General features: G+C 44.0%; 1 protein-coding gene across 4 annotated transcripts in view; it reads right to left on the bottom strand.

Moving 5' to 3' along the window:
• Nucleotides 1-17,381, bottom strand: part of LOC117137762 — a 37,795-nt gene that overhangs the window by 10,641 nt on the left and 9,773 nt on the right. For 3 of the 4 annotated variants that reach the window (XM_033299377.1, XM_033299380.1, XM_033299378.1), the window contains exons 3-4: nucleotides 5,570-5,768; nucleotides 2,172-2,240 (exon numbers count right to left, since the gene is read on the bottom strand). In XM_033299377.1, coding sequence (XP_033155268.1) covers nucleotides 2,172-2,240; nucleotides 5,570-5,768 — 268 coding nt within the window. The remainder of the gene's footprint in view (nucleotides 1-2,171; nucleotides 2,241-5,569; nucleotides 5,769-17,381) is intronic. The other variant, XM_033299379.1, reaches the window with a different exon arrangement.

Here is a 17,381-nt window from a genome sequence, read left to right as displayed (position 1 = left end):
CGTGCCATTTATTGCATGCCACATGGCCAACAAGCTGCCTAAGTCTGCCCTCCACCCTCTAACTCCTCCATCCTATACCACCCATTTTCCACACCGGGAACCAAAAAAAGAATTCTGCAACATTCACACTTTTGGTGGCCCGACTTGTCAATGGATTGCCAACTCCCTCCCCGCTATGTACACTGTACTTAAAAAGGAGTCAATTCAAGTATTTATATCACTTGGGTATTAGAAAAACAATGATTGAAATACTAATTATGATTCTTTCAATGCTTTGATGATTGGTATACCGAACTCAATAGGTTCGGGCAATCATCTTTTGGTTCGGCATATAAGCCCATTATTTTTCTCAGTGCGCACTCCTCCCATTTCCATTGAGCCACTGATATGCCAATAACAATAAAGAACACACACATACTGATACACATACACACCCATACAGCCGCATTGTGGGGGAGGGACTCTTTGACTAAGTGAAAACGAAGGACAGTGGCAAGAGCTGGGAGTGGAGCGGGGAAAGGGGCAGTGAGCATAGTTAATCGTTATTTACAGACAGATAAAGTGCAGAAATATTGCCAAAGGAGCTGGAAGTTGGGACAGCGCAACGGTAGCTCATGTATCCACTCCGCCCACAGCCCCACACTCCTGCCAAAACTCCTTGTGGTGCAAGGAAAAGAAAGAGCAGCATTCGTGTGTGTCCGTGCACTGGAAAAAATTGAATGAATACGTGCTAAGGGTTTAAATGTTTAATAATGTATTAAAATCCTTTAGTCATATAATTATATATACAGCAGATGTGCAGTTCTGCACTTTTAAGCCACATCATTACGAAACTTGTTTCTGGTTAGAACCCTCATTTTTTCCAAGTGCAGTAATCGGATTCCCGTGGTCCACGTTTGCAGCCTGGCGAGATGATAAGGCGGAGAATGGGCGGTCGGGGGCAACTGGCACAGCCGCACTCGTAAATTGTGCTGTGAGCTGGGCCGCCTGCCAGAAGCAGGGAAAAGCATAGAAAATCAGGCAATGGCCAGAACGGGCCAAAAACATAGCAGAAAGCACTTTTCCACTTTTCCACTTTTCCTCTCGACGCGCTTTGTCTCCGCCGCTTCCTGTGAAAATCAGGAACAGCAGGCGGCGGTTGGCCATTTGGCTGCGGAAATCGTTGGCCAAAAAATGTGTGCGGGCGTGGGCGCGGATGGGATGCCAGTGAGGATGCGGAGGCCACACGCTGCTCCTTTTCACACCATAAACTCGCAGCAGTTAACTCGTTTTGGGGGCTCTGGCTCGTTCTGCTCCTTTTTTCTCTGTTATCAAATTCAATTACCTAAAGCCGGAAATGCGTATGCCAAACCAAGCTCCTTCCGCCGGAAAGTTCCGGCCATTAAACTTTCTTTCGGGCCGACAAGGGGCATCCTCCCCGGCCATTGTGATGACAGTTTAGATTGTGATTTGCCATTGAGAGGGGCTTTGATCGAGTGGACCGAAGGTAATAAACAGTCGGAATTTCCTATCCCCGCCTTTTTCCAAGACGTAGTTACTTATTTTATGTGAGTTTATCTTGGCCAATTTGCATGTGAGTTCTCGGAAGTTTTGGTGAGCATGAGCTGATAGATTTGCTAACAAATAAATATTTCATTTGCCTGTCTCCAGTTAACATTATTAAAGTATAATTTGTACTAAAGTAGGGCGTGTCCAGCGTGGTCCTAACATATCTCCATGCCTCAATGGCCTTCTGCTCCTGCTGTCGTATAATTTGATGTCGGTACATATGCATGTAATTTAAGCTTGTAACTTTTAATTGCCCGTCCAGGCGACCTTGTTGGCCAGCCTGACCGCATAAACCGCACAGAGCGCAAACGACTGAACACGATTAATGACCCCCATGTCCATCTAGACCCGGAAGACCCCACCGCCCCCCACCGCCGGAGACACCAGTGGCCCGAATGAAAATCTCTCACACGCTGACCGCACAGGAAATTAAAATGCTTGGGGAACGGGCCCAACTCCGAACCCAGCTCCGGCGACATCGAATTCAAAGTTCATTTCGAGAGCAATGTCCGGGCCGGGTAATAACATCTCGGAGTCGCTGGGGCAGGATATGGAGATGGTATGCATGTACATAGATGGATCGATCGATGGATGAATGGATACACTTCCGTGGGAGTACTCACTTTCTGGAACTGCTCCTGCAAACGCAGCAGAGCGCCTTCAACTTCAATCATCCGCTTCTCCAACACATCCTGCAAGAACAACAAAACAGAAAAACCAAAAACTCAGGAAGCAGCACAAGAAGGCTAAATGCTATGGCTAAGTTCCCAAAAACGAAAGGTTAAAGCTAGCTGAATACGCGTATGTGCATGGGTGTATCTCCAAGATATATCTGCCTGTATATATGTATGTATATGGCCAGTGAACCAATGGAGTTTTCGGATGTGAGTGGGTGTGTGATTTTTGAGGCGATTTCAGTGCTTTCCAGTTTTAAAGATACTTCTAAATTTAAAAGATTATTTTCAGCTTAGCCGAATATGCAAGCAACACCAAACTGAACTTATATTCACCATCAGTAGCCGTTTGTTTGAATATAGCAATTAAAGTTGTTAAAGCATGACTAAGTGCGCTTAATTTAATAATAATAAATAAAATGTGATTAAAATGTCTAGTAACCTTATAACAAAACAAATGTTACAGCTATAACAGCATCTTTTAAATACAACTGGACCGCAACTAATTACTAAGAAATAAGCTTATGAAGAGTGCAAAAGCGAGTAATTTATCACTTCCCATGAGTAGATACTTTTTCTAGTATCTTTCTGCGATGACAACACTATTAGCAGCCAAGCGATAAAAATAGTTATAACAGCTCGAAAAAATGGAAAAGCAATTGAAATTAATTTACGATCTTGTCGCAGCAACAGCAACGAAAACAGAAAACAGATTCGAGGTGTAAAAAAGCAAATCGTTGAACTCTTTTGGATTCGGTCTCGATTTTCCCAGTGAATGCAGCAGTGCATTGCATTCGGACCAAAGTAAAACACAATGAGTTTCAACTTAATCCGCACGCGATGAGGAGAAGGTCTCGGGCAGGTGAAAAAGTGGCCAAAGGGGGCAAAAGCGGGGACAGGTGGGCAGGTTGCAGGTGTGCATGGCCAATAACTCACCGAGAGCAAGGCTGACATGCCACAGAAGTACGGTGGCACCGAAAGCCGACTTTTCGAGCTGAAATCGATGAGGAAAAGCCCCCGAAAGATCAACTACTTAGTGCACTATTTACTCGCCACGATTTTTATGTACTTTTACATACTGGTATATATGACGTGGAGTCATCGCAGGAAATGGAAATGGCAATTTCAAAGTTTTCCCCTGCCTAAAAATGGCCAGCAAATGTTTCTTGGCTCGAACAGTCAGCACAAAAATCACAAAAAACAAAACAACAACTAATGTGATAGCCGCCGCCGCTCGTAAAACAGCAGTTTGCTTTTTTCGATTTTTTTGTCTTGTGTTTTTCGCTGCCTTTTTGTTTTGTTAAACACTTAATATTAGTTGTGGAAGTTGTAAAAATAATTTTTATAGCTTGAGGAAAATGGGTTGTGTTGTCTTTTGAAGCATGGGTTTTGGCCTTTTTGCGCAATAGACAAATTGATTTTTGTTGTTCTGCCGTAACGAGAGAGAATTTATAAAGATTACGATCCGAGCGTGATTATGAATGGCCAAAAGTGTTAGTGTTGGCCAACTAGGCGAGAATGAACACCATGATTTGTGGCAGGAAATTATCCAATCTCGAGGTGGAGCTGCCAGTCTTACACAGTGAGAAAAAGCTGGGATCTAGACTAATGAGTACTCTAGCTTAATCTTCAAAAGGCATTAAAAAATTTCTGATTTTTTCCCATAAATTAGTAAGTATCTTAAGCCATTTTAAAGAATCCATCGCACTAAATAGTTGGTAGTAAATGTATATCTGGTTATGCAGATACATATTCCACGCTTTTCGAGAATCCCAACCAATCCTTAGCCAGCTGATTTCTCGAAAGTATTAATTCCGCACTTCGACGCTTTTTCTGTGTAAACAAATATAGCAGAAGTAGTAGGTACACACATATCCATATGCTAATGCAGGCAATGAAATGGAGACGGCGACAACAATGCCAGCCCATAGACTTCTATTCCAGCTGGCGAAACTGTGCGCATGTGCAGCTGGAGGAGCTGGAGGAGCTGGAGAATCAGAGCCAGAAGCTGCAGCTCCAGCGGGACGCGGGGCCAGTCTGGGCAAACACAGCAAATAAATAGCTGGCAGTTCGTTGAACCCTCCTCAATCACTCGTCGCCAGTGCGAAACTGCACAGTTGCAGCAGCAACTGCAGCGGCAACAGCAACTGCGGCAGCAACTTCAAAAAGCACGGCAGCAAGTTATGGGGAGAGAACGTGACTGGGTTCTGATGACAGCCATGGATGCAGTGCATCGGATCCATTGTGTGTGCGCAAATAATCGAGATGCCATTTGGCAAATTTGCCGCGAGTGGGTGTCTGTCGCTGGGCAACTGGGCAGCTGGTCTGTTCGATGGACTCGGAGCTTGGTAATCGAGACACGCAGACTCTGGAGCGGATTCGTGGGTTCAATTAGCGGGAGCCGTGACTTCTGCCAGGCTGGGCAGACTGACTCTCCAGTGGATTCTGGGAAGCATTACCGCGTCAACTGCCATTTACATGGAGCAGTTACCGCGTTCCCGCCTGGCTTGGCTCACCCGGCTCATTTGCAGCCGCTTATGGACCATCCAGGCACATCCACAGGCCGTAACTACCATAAATCAACTGCAGCGGCTGCGCATGCGCCATACTTAGTGCTATTAAAACGTCACGGAAGTCGGAACGTGAGCAGCAGCGAGAATCTGAAATTCGAATGCCATGGAGCCAACATATGGCATCGCGGTACAATCGATCCATGGGAAAGCCTAGACCAGTCCCTAGGCTTGAACGCGATCAATTAGGCTGAGAAATTTCGGTGGAGAAATTGTGGCGAAATTGGACAGAAATTGCCGGCAAGTGAGCGGCAGAAGAGGCAAAAGTTGGCGTGACCCGACCCCGCGCAGTTGCCGGGATTCCGGAGACTCGCATGTCAAGGGGTCATTTGGCCCACGAGAAGTCCTTCATCAATCTGTGCAACGCCGCTGCGATGTGTCTCGAATGGCACGTTAACGAGTTCAAGTGGCTCAAACTTAAAAAAAAAACCGAGTTCAAAGGTGTTTGCCTCGCCAAGAGTCTCTCGTTTGCATGCCGCACTTTGGGAAAATTCTCCACACGCCAACAATGGAAAGCGAGCTGCTCTTTTTTGCTTTCCCCACCAACTGCCTAAAAATTGGGTTAACAAAAACTGAAAACACCAGAGCCGAAGGTTAGTTGATGGCGGGTAAGTAATAGCTATATACGGGGACTATGATTTGATTCGAGCTGATTGTCTGTAATTGGATGGGTCTACGTCTATCCCAAAAGCGCTACGTGCCTTCGCTCAAACCCAAAAGCCGGGAGTTACCAGATACCAAGGGTGCTAGTGGCTAATTATGGTGCCAAGAACTCACCTTATCACAGCCGCCGGATCCGGAGATCGAGCCCCCGTGCCGCTCCAGGGGCAGAGTTCCCGCCTCCGATTCCACGGGCGTTCTCGGCTGGTGGACCAACTGAATCCTGCCCTGCGAGATCTGTATGTAATTCGGAGGTGGTGGCATACTATCGAGCACATCCTCCTTGTCATCCTCATCGCAGTCCTTCTCGTTTTGCCTGCAAGCACAAAGAATAAAATAAGTATCGTACTTGATTCTTAGGTATTAACTCTTGTAGCTGATTGCCCAACCGAATCGCCACTAATTATTCACTTTATTCAAACTCGAAAGTGGTTGCATTGTTGGCATATTTCTCGCAGATTGCCCCATAAAGAAGTGTCAAAATATTTCCATCGCTTATCGGAAAACTCCGAAAAACGAAACAAGAGGCAAAGTTATTGCACAATGCACACCAAGTATAGTAAATATAGGCTAAGCGAAACTATGTAGAGGCAGCTCATAAATAGCTATTTCCGATAGTTGCAACCAACCAAGAAATTAAAGCAAAACTATAAAATGACTGGGATTTGTATAGCTTTTTTTAGTGCTAATAAAATATCACATCGTTTTAGGCTAGCAGTTTAAGTATGTGGATAGAGTAGCCCATGTTTACTGTAACTCCAATTGATGGGGGCTACCACCTTGGGGCCATTTCTGACACGACCCAAATAGACTGCGACAGAGATATCAATTGTGTTGGTGACTCGGGTGTGCAAAGTGCATGGTGGTGCATGGGATCACCTGCTGCTTTTTCGGGGCCTTCGGGGGAACTCGGATATGTGGTGTGCCTGCCTGCCCATTGGATGCCGTCGTATCCTCAGCATCCCCAGTGCTAACGACGAAAAGTCGCTCGTTATTTCCAATTGAATTTGCAGCTAAGTGCAAATAATTCGATAAAATTGCCACTCGGAGGCATTCGAGTGGGCAAACACACACACACACACACTGGCCAAAAAGTGGAAAATCGTATGAAAAAAACTCCGAAATCACAATGAGGCCAAAATGCTTTCGGCTTGCCAGCTTGTCTACGTTCACATCTAACCCAACTCCAGCCCCCTCAACCCGCTCAGCCCGCTCAGCATCATGGCTTTTAGCTCTTTTAGCCCGGTCCAGCTGCAATCCAGTTTTACACACTCTAACTATCGAGTTGCCGACTGCAGTTGAATAAATGGCCGCAGAAAAAAAAGAGTTGCAAACAATCTTACAAGCTAATCGCACAAAATGTTTCGTTTCGTGTTTGACGTTGACACCGGGACAAGTGGGCAGTGGCCAGTGGACAGTGGACAGCGGACAGTGGACGGTACCGATGGATACACAAATATGGCCAAATATATGCTGTGCCCAGCATATCGGTGTGCATATCGCGCGTATCGCTTTTCCAGCACTCGCAGCATTCTGCTGCCCACGTGCCGCATAGCATTTCCATCCGTCTTTGATTTATTGGCATCGAATAAAGCAATCAAAATCAATTTAACTGTTATCAAGCTGGCCATTGGCAGTTGGTAATTAAGTGAGACGCCAAGTAGCGCATCGCGTGCAAGTGCGTCAGCCATCTGAAAGTCATCCGCAGACTGGCAGTCATCATTCTGGCGCGTTTGCGTTAGATGCAAACCTAATTAGCCGAGTCAAAAGGCCAGCTAATGACATTACAGGGCTTTAATTAAAGTACCCCTGCAGCCACCCCTCCCGCCATCCTCGATGGCTCGATTCCATCCCATCAGCCGATCAATTGACAGTGAAATAGTGCCGAAGGCGGCAAGGTGCAGAGTGCAACGTTGCACTTTAGGCGCACCAATTTAGCACTGACTCATCCAGCTTATGTGTGCACAAAATGCACTGCGAGAAAAACGGGGAAACTAAGGGAATGTGGAAGTAAACTGGGAAAAAGACTCTAAAGCTATGTTAAATGGAAAATATAAATATTTAATATTGAGCATACATTATATATTAAATCGTAAGATCCTTAGAAGCTATAGATTTCTATGAAGCAGTTTGTCATGTACCTAATATCTATATTGTATTTTGGCAATATGCTTATCATTTAGCAAGATGCAAACAAGTTACACATAACATATTTCTCTAAATAATTTCATATAGTGTGTAGACCCAACTCTTTCGCGCAGTGTACGTATTCAGTAGCCATAAGTTACGCACAAGTTTTGCTTGAATTTGCATTTCTATCGAAGTGCTCACCGTCGAGTGTGCGGATGATAGCTCCCGGAGGGGAGATTGTTCCGGCATGGCTATAGCTTTGCCGATTCCCTATCCAGCGGTCATTCGGCTAAGCCCCCAATCCCTCCGTTCCCCGTTCCCCGTTCCCCACTCCCCAATCGCCAATCCCCGTCTTGTTCTTTTTCTGCCTTTGTGGCACATTCGTTTACTGATTATGCGTTTTTATGCGACGACCATAAATTTCCGCTGTCGCTGCTCCCGTCTGTCTCTTCTTCGCCCTCCGTCACTCCACAGATATACACCATATATCCCCATCCAATCCAGACTCAGTCGCCGGCTGTCCAGCGCTTATCACTCGGCCACTGCAGTTGGCATAAAAATAAATATTGCACAAATGCGTATAAAAAGTAAATAAAATCGGGCAAAGTAGCCGTCGCGCGGCGACTCCGTTTTATACGACCTACAAATAAGCCGCATAAGGCGCTTACTACCGCTTCCGCACCGCACTTACCCCCCTCCCACTCACCCACTCCGATTTACTGACCGGGACGTCGTCGGAATCCCGTGCTGTCTTTTAAGAGCGATTTGAGGAGCATAATTATGCGAACAGTGTAATTGAGGGCTGCTCACGCCGATAAGCCAAGGGGCATAATTGTGGTCTCGGGAATCGCGAGATAAGGAGCTATGAGCTTAAGCGGATTCCTCGGTGATGAGTGACCCACTGAGTGGTCACTTTTGCCCCACACTTAATCACGCGGGTAGCAAAGTGAGACATCATGAATTTCCAATCGTTTTTGATATAAAAAACAGTTTTTTTTTGCTAAGGTATTAAAGAACTTTATAGTTGAGATTAAAGACCTTCGTATAGAGCTATCAGCACAATCTAAAAGTAGATACTTTTAGCCACGTTTAATATTCGAGTCATGGACCTACTTAGTTGATCATTTTGCTCTGCCTACTGACGTCCGCTAAACGCTCAATTTGCATTAAACACACCGAATTATTAAACAGCAACTGCAAAGTGCATGTGGGAATATTTGCACACATGCTGTTATGAATTTTCATTTTCCAGCGATTATGTGTGTGTGTGTGTTGACAATGAGGTCGCCAGAGCAAATAATTTACAGTACTCTGCAGTAATTGCCATAATTTTCGACTGCCATTCGAACACACGGCTATGCCCCCACCCCCTCGCCATCACCCACCATGAACTCTCCGCCGCCCCCATTCCTGTCATGAATATTGAAAATCGAAGTTAAAGTTGAACCGCCCAACTGTCCAGCTGTCCGAGTGCCTGAATGTCCAACTGCCATGGAGCCCCACTACTCCACTACTTGTGGGGGTGCCCACTGACATGGGCGTGGGCCGGAAAAAAAGAAACTATAACTGAAATCGAAACAGAAACAGAAACACACACTGACCACACGCAGATGAAGCTGCAGCTTCACATACAGTGAAGCCTCTAGAGGGCGGATATGCAATATGCACTACCGAGCTTTAGCTTCAAAACATCATAGATCATCAGCACAACTTATGAAATGTATAATGTGATTTAGCATCTCCCATTAGAATCTTCCATTTCATTATCCAAAAAAAATGAAGAATAGTTTCGAAATAAGTTTTTAAAAATAGACCGAAGTTTCAGAAAAAAGCTTTATTTCTACAGTATCGAATTTAAAGTGAAAAGCCTTCTGTACTTTAAAATTCAGAACATTTGTTCTATAACAGCACACCCCAAATATTATTTTACAGTACCACCCCACTTAATACTTTCTGCTTAGAGACTTTGCTCTGTGGCAACGATCCGAACTGATAGAATAGTGCAATCTTGCAACTTGTAGAGCACAGCACTACTGTTTGTCGAAGCGCTGGAGTTTTCCGTTCTTTGAATTGCATAATTTATGAGTCTCGAGATCGATTTTAATCGTTGCTGTTGTATCTCACGGCCTTATATGGCCCGTAGTCAGTCGGTGGGATAGAACAATGTGCTAGGGGGCGTGTTGGTGCTGTATGCATTCACCGTTACAAGCACATACAGATAAAGATACAGATACAGGCACTTATGCATGCATGTGTACATATGTTCTTGTGTTAATTTATTCATGAGCTGGCGAGCGGACTAAGCTTCCGTTATAAATCCGCGCTTAGTGCACTTTCTGCTCCGCTGCACAGTGGGTGCTGCGTCTCGCTCCCACACTCGCCCCATCTCACTCGCACTCGCACTGCCACGTTTGTTTGCTCGCCAAAGGGCCCTCGTCTTCGCCTCACATGTAACCCATTTCGCAGAGTTGAAACAAATCCAAATCCAGCAACGCAGCCCAAATAGGCGTGTCTGCCTGTCCCTCATCCTCTCCACTCAGAGGTTTGCTCTAGAACGAGGTCTTCCATTCAGATCTGTCAACTGCGGATATTTTCACGTCGGATCTGGCCACATATCTTGCGCCATTTAAAAAGGGGGAGATCTTTATTTGGGCGGCATTTGCTAATGGTAGGTTGTCATAGATAACACAATAAATAGTTCTGTTAAGTTTAACATGCTGCTATGGTAATTGTACTGTACGCGATCTTAGATTTCTCTATAAGATTATATAAATTACATATTTATTTTAGTATAACCCATTATTACTAGGCATAAAACATTGACATTACGTGTATATCATCCGTAATCTGGTTAGATATTACTACTCTATAAGTTTTATAACTGTTTAAAGGAATAACAGTCAAAAGTATCTCAACTCACTATATACAATACTAGATAAAAGTAATATGACTGTTTCTTAGTTCTTCAAGCTAAATATTTCCCGTCACCACTATCCCTATTCTGCCCCTTGAATGTGTATTTTGCCAGTTGACAGAGTATGGCCCAAAGTGTTGGGCAAAGTCAAACAAGAGGCCAAAAGTGGGTGCATCTGCATGTGCATCTGTGCGTGTGCACGGGTCTTTTGGGTTCAGCTAGTCGTCAGCTAAGTAGTTATGGCATTGTTTCCCAGCGCTGCTCCAAAACTGCGTGGGCGTGATGAGAAATGCGAGTAGTTGGCCCTTCTCATTTCAACACCCTCCTCGCCCGCTGTTATCGATGCGCCAGAGTTGATGACCCAAATCTGGAGGTGCATGTGTGTATATCGCCGCTACGGCTCTTATTTTGATCCCCAAGTGATACTGAGCCCACACTGGAAATTTGCATAATTTGACGACAAGTCGAGTTGAGGATTTATTATACACGCTTCATATGAGCCAAGCCGAATATGGCTAAAAAGCGGGCTGGCGATAAGCATCATATAATTGTGCCGAGCAGGAAATTACGACGACATAATTGAGTGCCATGTTGCCGAATCGAAATGAGATCGCTGTAAAGTAGACACCCAAATCCACGGGTGCTCCCCTTTCCCGGGGGGCATTATTCTGCCTACATCGGCAGTTCGAAGCTCCAATGAATATGGGAAAGAGGCGCCAAGGGCCAAAAACCGAAAAAGCTAAAAGCCGCAGCCATATACACATCTGCTGGTCTGTGTAAATATTTATGCAAATATAAACAAGGGCCGAATGGCTGCCATGTAAATACAATGCTACTGCCAAATGCAATAGATTAAAGCCATCCAGAGACAGGCCTGTGTCACGTACCATTCCGGGAACCAGGGAGCCCACGAAACAGGGATCCAATGTGCCAAGGAGCCCAGGAGCCTCCAACACGAAACGGAAGTCAAGTGGACACTTGCTGCTTACCTGGCCAAACACCTGGGACCTCCGCTGATTGACAGGCACGAGCCGATGGTGGTGGCCACTGCATTTGCATATCGAGAAAGGCACTCGAAAAATAAAGGCAACTTGCAAAAACTATTTGCAACACTAACATGACTTAAGCCTTAAACCAAACACAAAGTTACAGCGGAGTTTAAAAATTCAAATACTCAAAAACAGTTTTCTTAATCAGTACAATTACTTTTCTACTAATAAAAACCACATACTTTTAAAATTACTTACTGAGTTAAATATTTTTAGGCATGCTACTTGAAAACATGTTTATTTTTAAACTTTTTAATCACTTATTGTATAAAATAGCAAGTTTCATTTTAACGCATGCATATTTAACACATTTTATTGGGCTTTCGAGTGCTTGAGCATGTTAGTTAATTGTATTCACTAAACGAAAAACACAGCCAACTATAAGTTTGCATTAGTTATTGCTTTTGCTGTTGACTGCCAATCGAATTTGTTCAAGTTTTTAATCACTTTGCATTGACGAATGCACCTCTCTGAATTTCCAGTAATTTCTACGAGTTTTTCTCAGTGCAGGCGGCGGCTGCTCCCTGCCTCCAAAAGGAAGCCGTCTAGGTGCAGCCGTCTGTTTGGAAAGTTATTTGCATGCCACGCTTTAAGCGGAGCCGCTCCTCAACTCTCGGGTGCTTTGCATGCAGATTTGTGATTGGCACTTGGCCAAGCGGAAGCGATCAGTATCGCTCTCACTTCAAGGACAATGGCACGTTAATTGCGTGGAGCAGCGGGCGGAGGCAGGCCGATATTGTCGAATTGTTGGCCAGCACACACCACCACCGCGCACCCTAATGACCCATAAACACTGGCTCAATAGGCCATATCCGCTGTCGTTGGCCAGATAACGCACCTCGACCCGGGGGCCACCTGTCGCCCCAGTGCCCCTTTTTGGCCAAAACGGGCACATCTATAACGAATGCCTGGCCTGCGGGCAATAAACACACGTATCCCACGCACATAAACTCTATTTATCAACAAACATTTTCGCTGGCCCCGCTACAACAATGGCACCTAGTTGGCTGTAAAAACCCAGGTCGTGTCGGTTGGTTTGGGGCTGGGTTTTGCGTTCGCTTTGGGGTTCATTTGGGGAGCCCCACCCATCAACCCATCAACCCATCCACCCAACTACCTATCAACCCAACGACGACGACCAAACCCAAAAAACAGACTTGCGTTTAAAGCGAACGTTAGGGGCAAACTTTTAATTAGAAAGCAAGTACGGTCAGCTGGAAAATGGCTGGGGAGCAGTGGCAAATACGGAAACTATGCACGGGAATATTTCATTATGTGTATGCGAAGTACACATGTACATTGTACATATCGGTGCACTGAGAGAAATATGTATGTAATTATTATTATTATTAAAACTACAAGCAAATATTATTATTATTATTCATAAGCAAAAGTTTTGATCATCTAAAGATACTTGTTATTTCATTTGTATCCAGCATTAAAGGTGCTATTGTTACTATTGTTTTTGAGTTTCTTTTTTCAGTGCATGCGTGTTTGACTGCTGGCAGTGACTTTTCCGAGCCAGCGAACTCTGCATGTTTAGGCCCAATAACGGAATTGAACGCACAATGGTTGGCAATCAAGCGAGTTGCGATGGGGTAGGTTAGGGTCATTCCACGCATCAGGGATTGGCATGGGGCGCTGTTGCTGTTGTGCCATGTGGCACGATCCCGATCCGAATGGCCGCCCCCAAATCCCCATTCCCAGATGATAAATCGCAGGCTGACATCTCCATTGCATCTGTATCTGCATGTGTCAGCCGCTCATTAAAAAGGTATTCATCATTATGGCGACCGCCGTTGCAGTTGTCGCACCCAAAGTGAAAATGCCGCCAAGATCTTTTTGCGGCGGCGTGTTTGCTGTCAAAATCCGCTCCAACGGGGGGGGAAAATGTGGGGCCCCTCAGATGTTTTCATTAATTTCAATGGGGGCAAGGTACAACGACTTTAAGACCGAAATGATCGATGTTTATGAAGAGTATATCTTTGGGATTTTCGCAACACGCAAACATAGCTTCATGAACTGATGGCTTGGCATTTTGGGATTATAAATCGCTTAACTAATTCAAGGCAGCGATAGTAATCCCAAGTAATGATCGCTTGATTGATTTTATAAATCATGCTAGGTGCAACTGCAACATTTCCTGGAAGTTGAAAAGGTTAAACCACTACTTCCAAGTCAATTTCGCGACTTGATCGTTTAGCGAAGTATTTATGTTTGATTTATAGCGAAATATAGATGCCAAGGTGCCTATTTAATGGAATTAAGCAAAACAAGCTTATGGCGTTAAACGTGTTCGTATGCAAATCTATAGTGTAGTCTAGTCATAGTCTTACGTTTGAATATAGTATAAATGCTAGAAATAAACGTGATGACAATCGTAATAAGGGGAATAACATTATGAAGTTTGTACATCATATTTCCTTTCATTCTGAATGAAATTTATTTTGATTTCATCCAGCTGTTTTTCATGCGCTTATGAAATCATAACGGTATTGATAGAACTTAAAACCTTTTAGTAACTATCAAGTTACTTATATTAGTTGAAAGAGTATCTCGCATTCGCTGTGAACTTGGCCATATGCGGCATGTATCGAGGTGCAATTGTAATTCTTGGGCTTTCTTCTCCCCATTTTATTTTCGTTATTGTGAAATTGTTCAATAATTTTCCTTTTTCTCCTCCCGTCACTGTTGTCATCTTTGGCCCCTTTTCGAGATGAGATGAGATGGGATGGGATGCGTTATGCGATATGTGCGCCACTTTGGCTTATGATGGAATTGACACTTCAGTTTCAGTGACACACGAAGTGCGGGACGCCCATCAAAAACAGACCCGGGGCTCAGATACATAAGCATAATCCCCCAACCCATCCATCCAGTCCCGAGTAGAAATAGAGAGATGCGAGATAGTGGCGGCAGACGCACTTGAAATGCATAAAATGGCATTTTCTTTTGTGTGTGCAATGAATGCTGCTCGTGTGCTTTTGCCTCTTTGGTGGGTGTTTTTTCTTCGAGTGGAGTGGGAGCTTGGATTTTTACGGCCAAGTGGAGTTGGAGTCTTTAGATGCGTTTGCTAGTGCTAATGGCGCATTTATGACCACAGGGTTGCAATCGCAAAGCACAACCCGTGTGTGTGTGGTCTATCAGTCGATCAATTTGTCCTCTCGTCACTTGGCATAATAAACTCTAACCCCAATCACATACATATGCAGCTTTTGTAACAGCTGAATAAACCCCTGCGTAAATTGTTTTATCATCACGAAAAGTTTCAGTTTGGATTTCCGCTAATTGCCAAGGAGCGCAGCCCTGAAGTTTGCCTTGGTTTCATTTTCATTTTATGCCTTTTCTTTTGTGTGTAATCTAAGCTGGAAAACGGCGGGGGCACTCTACGAGTATATAGCCTACATAACTGTAAGTTCCCACTGCCTCACGCTTTGTTGCACCACATTTCCTTTAACCCATAAAAACCAGGCACATGCGCAGCGTCGAGATGTAAAAGATACATCTGATACGGCGGGCAAAAGGCGGAAAACAATGGGAACAGGGCGAAATGGGTTTGAAATTGAGAACGTATGAAGAAACTGCCGGCGGATATATCGTTGTATGTTAGTTCTTATTGTTGTTGCCGGCGTTACTCTTGTGGGTCGCACGAATCTTCCTCCCGTATCAATCATAATTAGGAGGCCAGTTTAATGTTTTCCCGACTCTCCAGCGCGCACTGGCATTAATCCCAATGACTGTAGCTTTTACGCTCGTGAGAATTCATCCTCATCGTATCTTAGGCATACACAGAGGAAATTATTACATAAATTAAATATCTATAAAACTTATGAAAGGGGAACGAATTTAAAACAATTTATAAGCTGAAAGCTATAAATTAGAAGTTAACTATGTGGACTCTTACCGATTCTTTGTTCAAAACAATAATACTTTTAATTTTGAAATACAAAAAGTAATTAAATTTGTGCATAATATAAAGTCAAGGAATTTTAAAAACAATCAAGCTTTTACCAGGTTGATTGTTTGGTTAATTACTAAGAGGTTTGAATAAATAACTGAAAGGTCATAAGTCATAACAAAGTTCAAGAGAAAATATCAAGAATTTCATCAAAACATTTAAACCCACACAGGGAATTTTTTAAGACTTCTGCTTAAGACTCCTAAAATAAACCGCCTCAAATCTGAATCTTAATCAGAATTTTAATGTGGTTTTTATTTTCTTCGAGTGTTCTGCATGCAGCTGCACTTGCCTCCATCGGACTTTTGGAGCCCACATCCCAGCACATCAAATGTTTAGTGCTTAATAAAGTGTGTTATGTCTTTTGTGTAATTATTTTTAGCTTTAGTCGCGCTTGAATGCCACGTTAGGAAAGAGGGGTGTGGAAGGGGGGCAAAGGCCTTACAGGCGTTTCTAAACGAACAGCATATCGTGTGTGGGCCCCCAAAAGACACAGAGATCTTAAAGGTTTGGGGCCAAGCTCCGAAAAAACACCCCCTCCACTTGGCTTTATGCTTATGTATCTGCTAGATACATTTGTATATAGCCATGTTATGTAAATGCGAGGCTTCCACCTACAAGGTGCTTTGGGCTTTTGGGTTTCTATTTGCACAGGTGTTTTTAGCACCTGGGTTCATGGCTGCCTGATGTGTTTGGGGCATTAGTTATCATCATCGTACGCCTCCGGAGGGGGCGTGTCACCGGTAAGTGCTAAAAGGCATTCGACTGCACTTTTCTGTAATAATTAGCACATCATGACTTGTAAATAAAGGCCACCAGTGCTGGACGTCGTTCTTCTTGGGACAATCTCTACCTGCTCCACATAAAATCTAGACACTCTAGATTATTTGAACACTAACTATATATTAATCTACAGGATTTCCTGAAGTTAACTTAATTTTTTACGATTAATTTTGCCTCATGAAAACAATGATATACTTCCAAAATCAGGCCAAACATTAATTATTTAGTTATTTATCTTTAGTTTCATCAACTATTTCTTAAACAGCTTTTATCAACTCATGTACAAAGATAAATTACCCTTTTTTGAACATAAACTTTGTCTATGCAAAAACTTCGATAGTTTGGCGGAAACTTTCGTTTGTTTTCCCATCGCGATTGCTTTTCCCACGAAAATCATTTGGCAGATGGCTTTTTGATTGCTCTGGCTGCTAATTTTTTGGAGAGCTAATGGCCCGCAAGGCAATCTCGAAATTCGAATCGCATCGAAGCGTAATTCAATTTTCGCTTTAGGCCAAACGAAACCGGTCCACAAGATGCTAGCCATCAGCGATCGGCAATCAGCTAATAATAAAGATTTTAAACTAATTGGCTCATTTAACGCAGAAAAAAATCATTATAATAATAATGACGATGACTGATGACTGCTCGCTCGTTCGCTTGGTTCGCCCGATGAGTCGCAAAATCATGGCCTTCGGAAAACTGAAGAGGGAGTGTATCGCAAGTCGCCAGAAATTAATTATACAAAAGTAAGTTTTGCCACTGCAACGTTCCTTTACTCGCCCACTTTTTGTCAGCGATTTTGCAAATTGAAAAGGTTTCCCCAACGCCCCCAACCCCACGACTTCATCCCCCCCTCGACCAATGACCTTTATCGCGAAAGTCATTAACGAAGGAATTGGGGCATGGCAAGGAAAAGCAGTCGAAGTCGAAGGACGACCAAGAGGGACAGCATTGATAAAGTGGAAGGAAACACATAAAAGCTGCTGGACATAATCGTCTCCGGGGGCAAAGGGGGGAGGGACTACACGCAGAGAAAATGTCATACAATTCCAAGAAACATAGCTGAGTGGTTTGTATTAGGAATGTGGCTACTTA

This window comes from Drosophila mauritiana, chromosome 2R (assembly GCF_004382145.1).
Source record: "Drosophila mauritiana strain mau12 chromosome 2R, ASM438214v1, whole genome shotgun sequence".
Classification (NCBI taxonomy): Eukaryota; Metazoa; Arthropoda; class Insecta; order Diptera; family Drosophilidae; genus Drosophila; species Drosophila mauritiana.
This window is presented reverse-complemented; position numbering and strand designations above follow the sequence as displayed.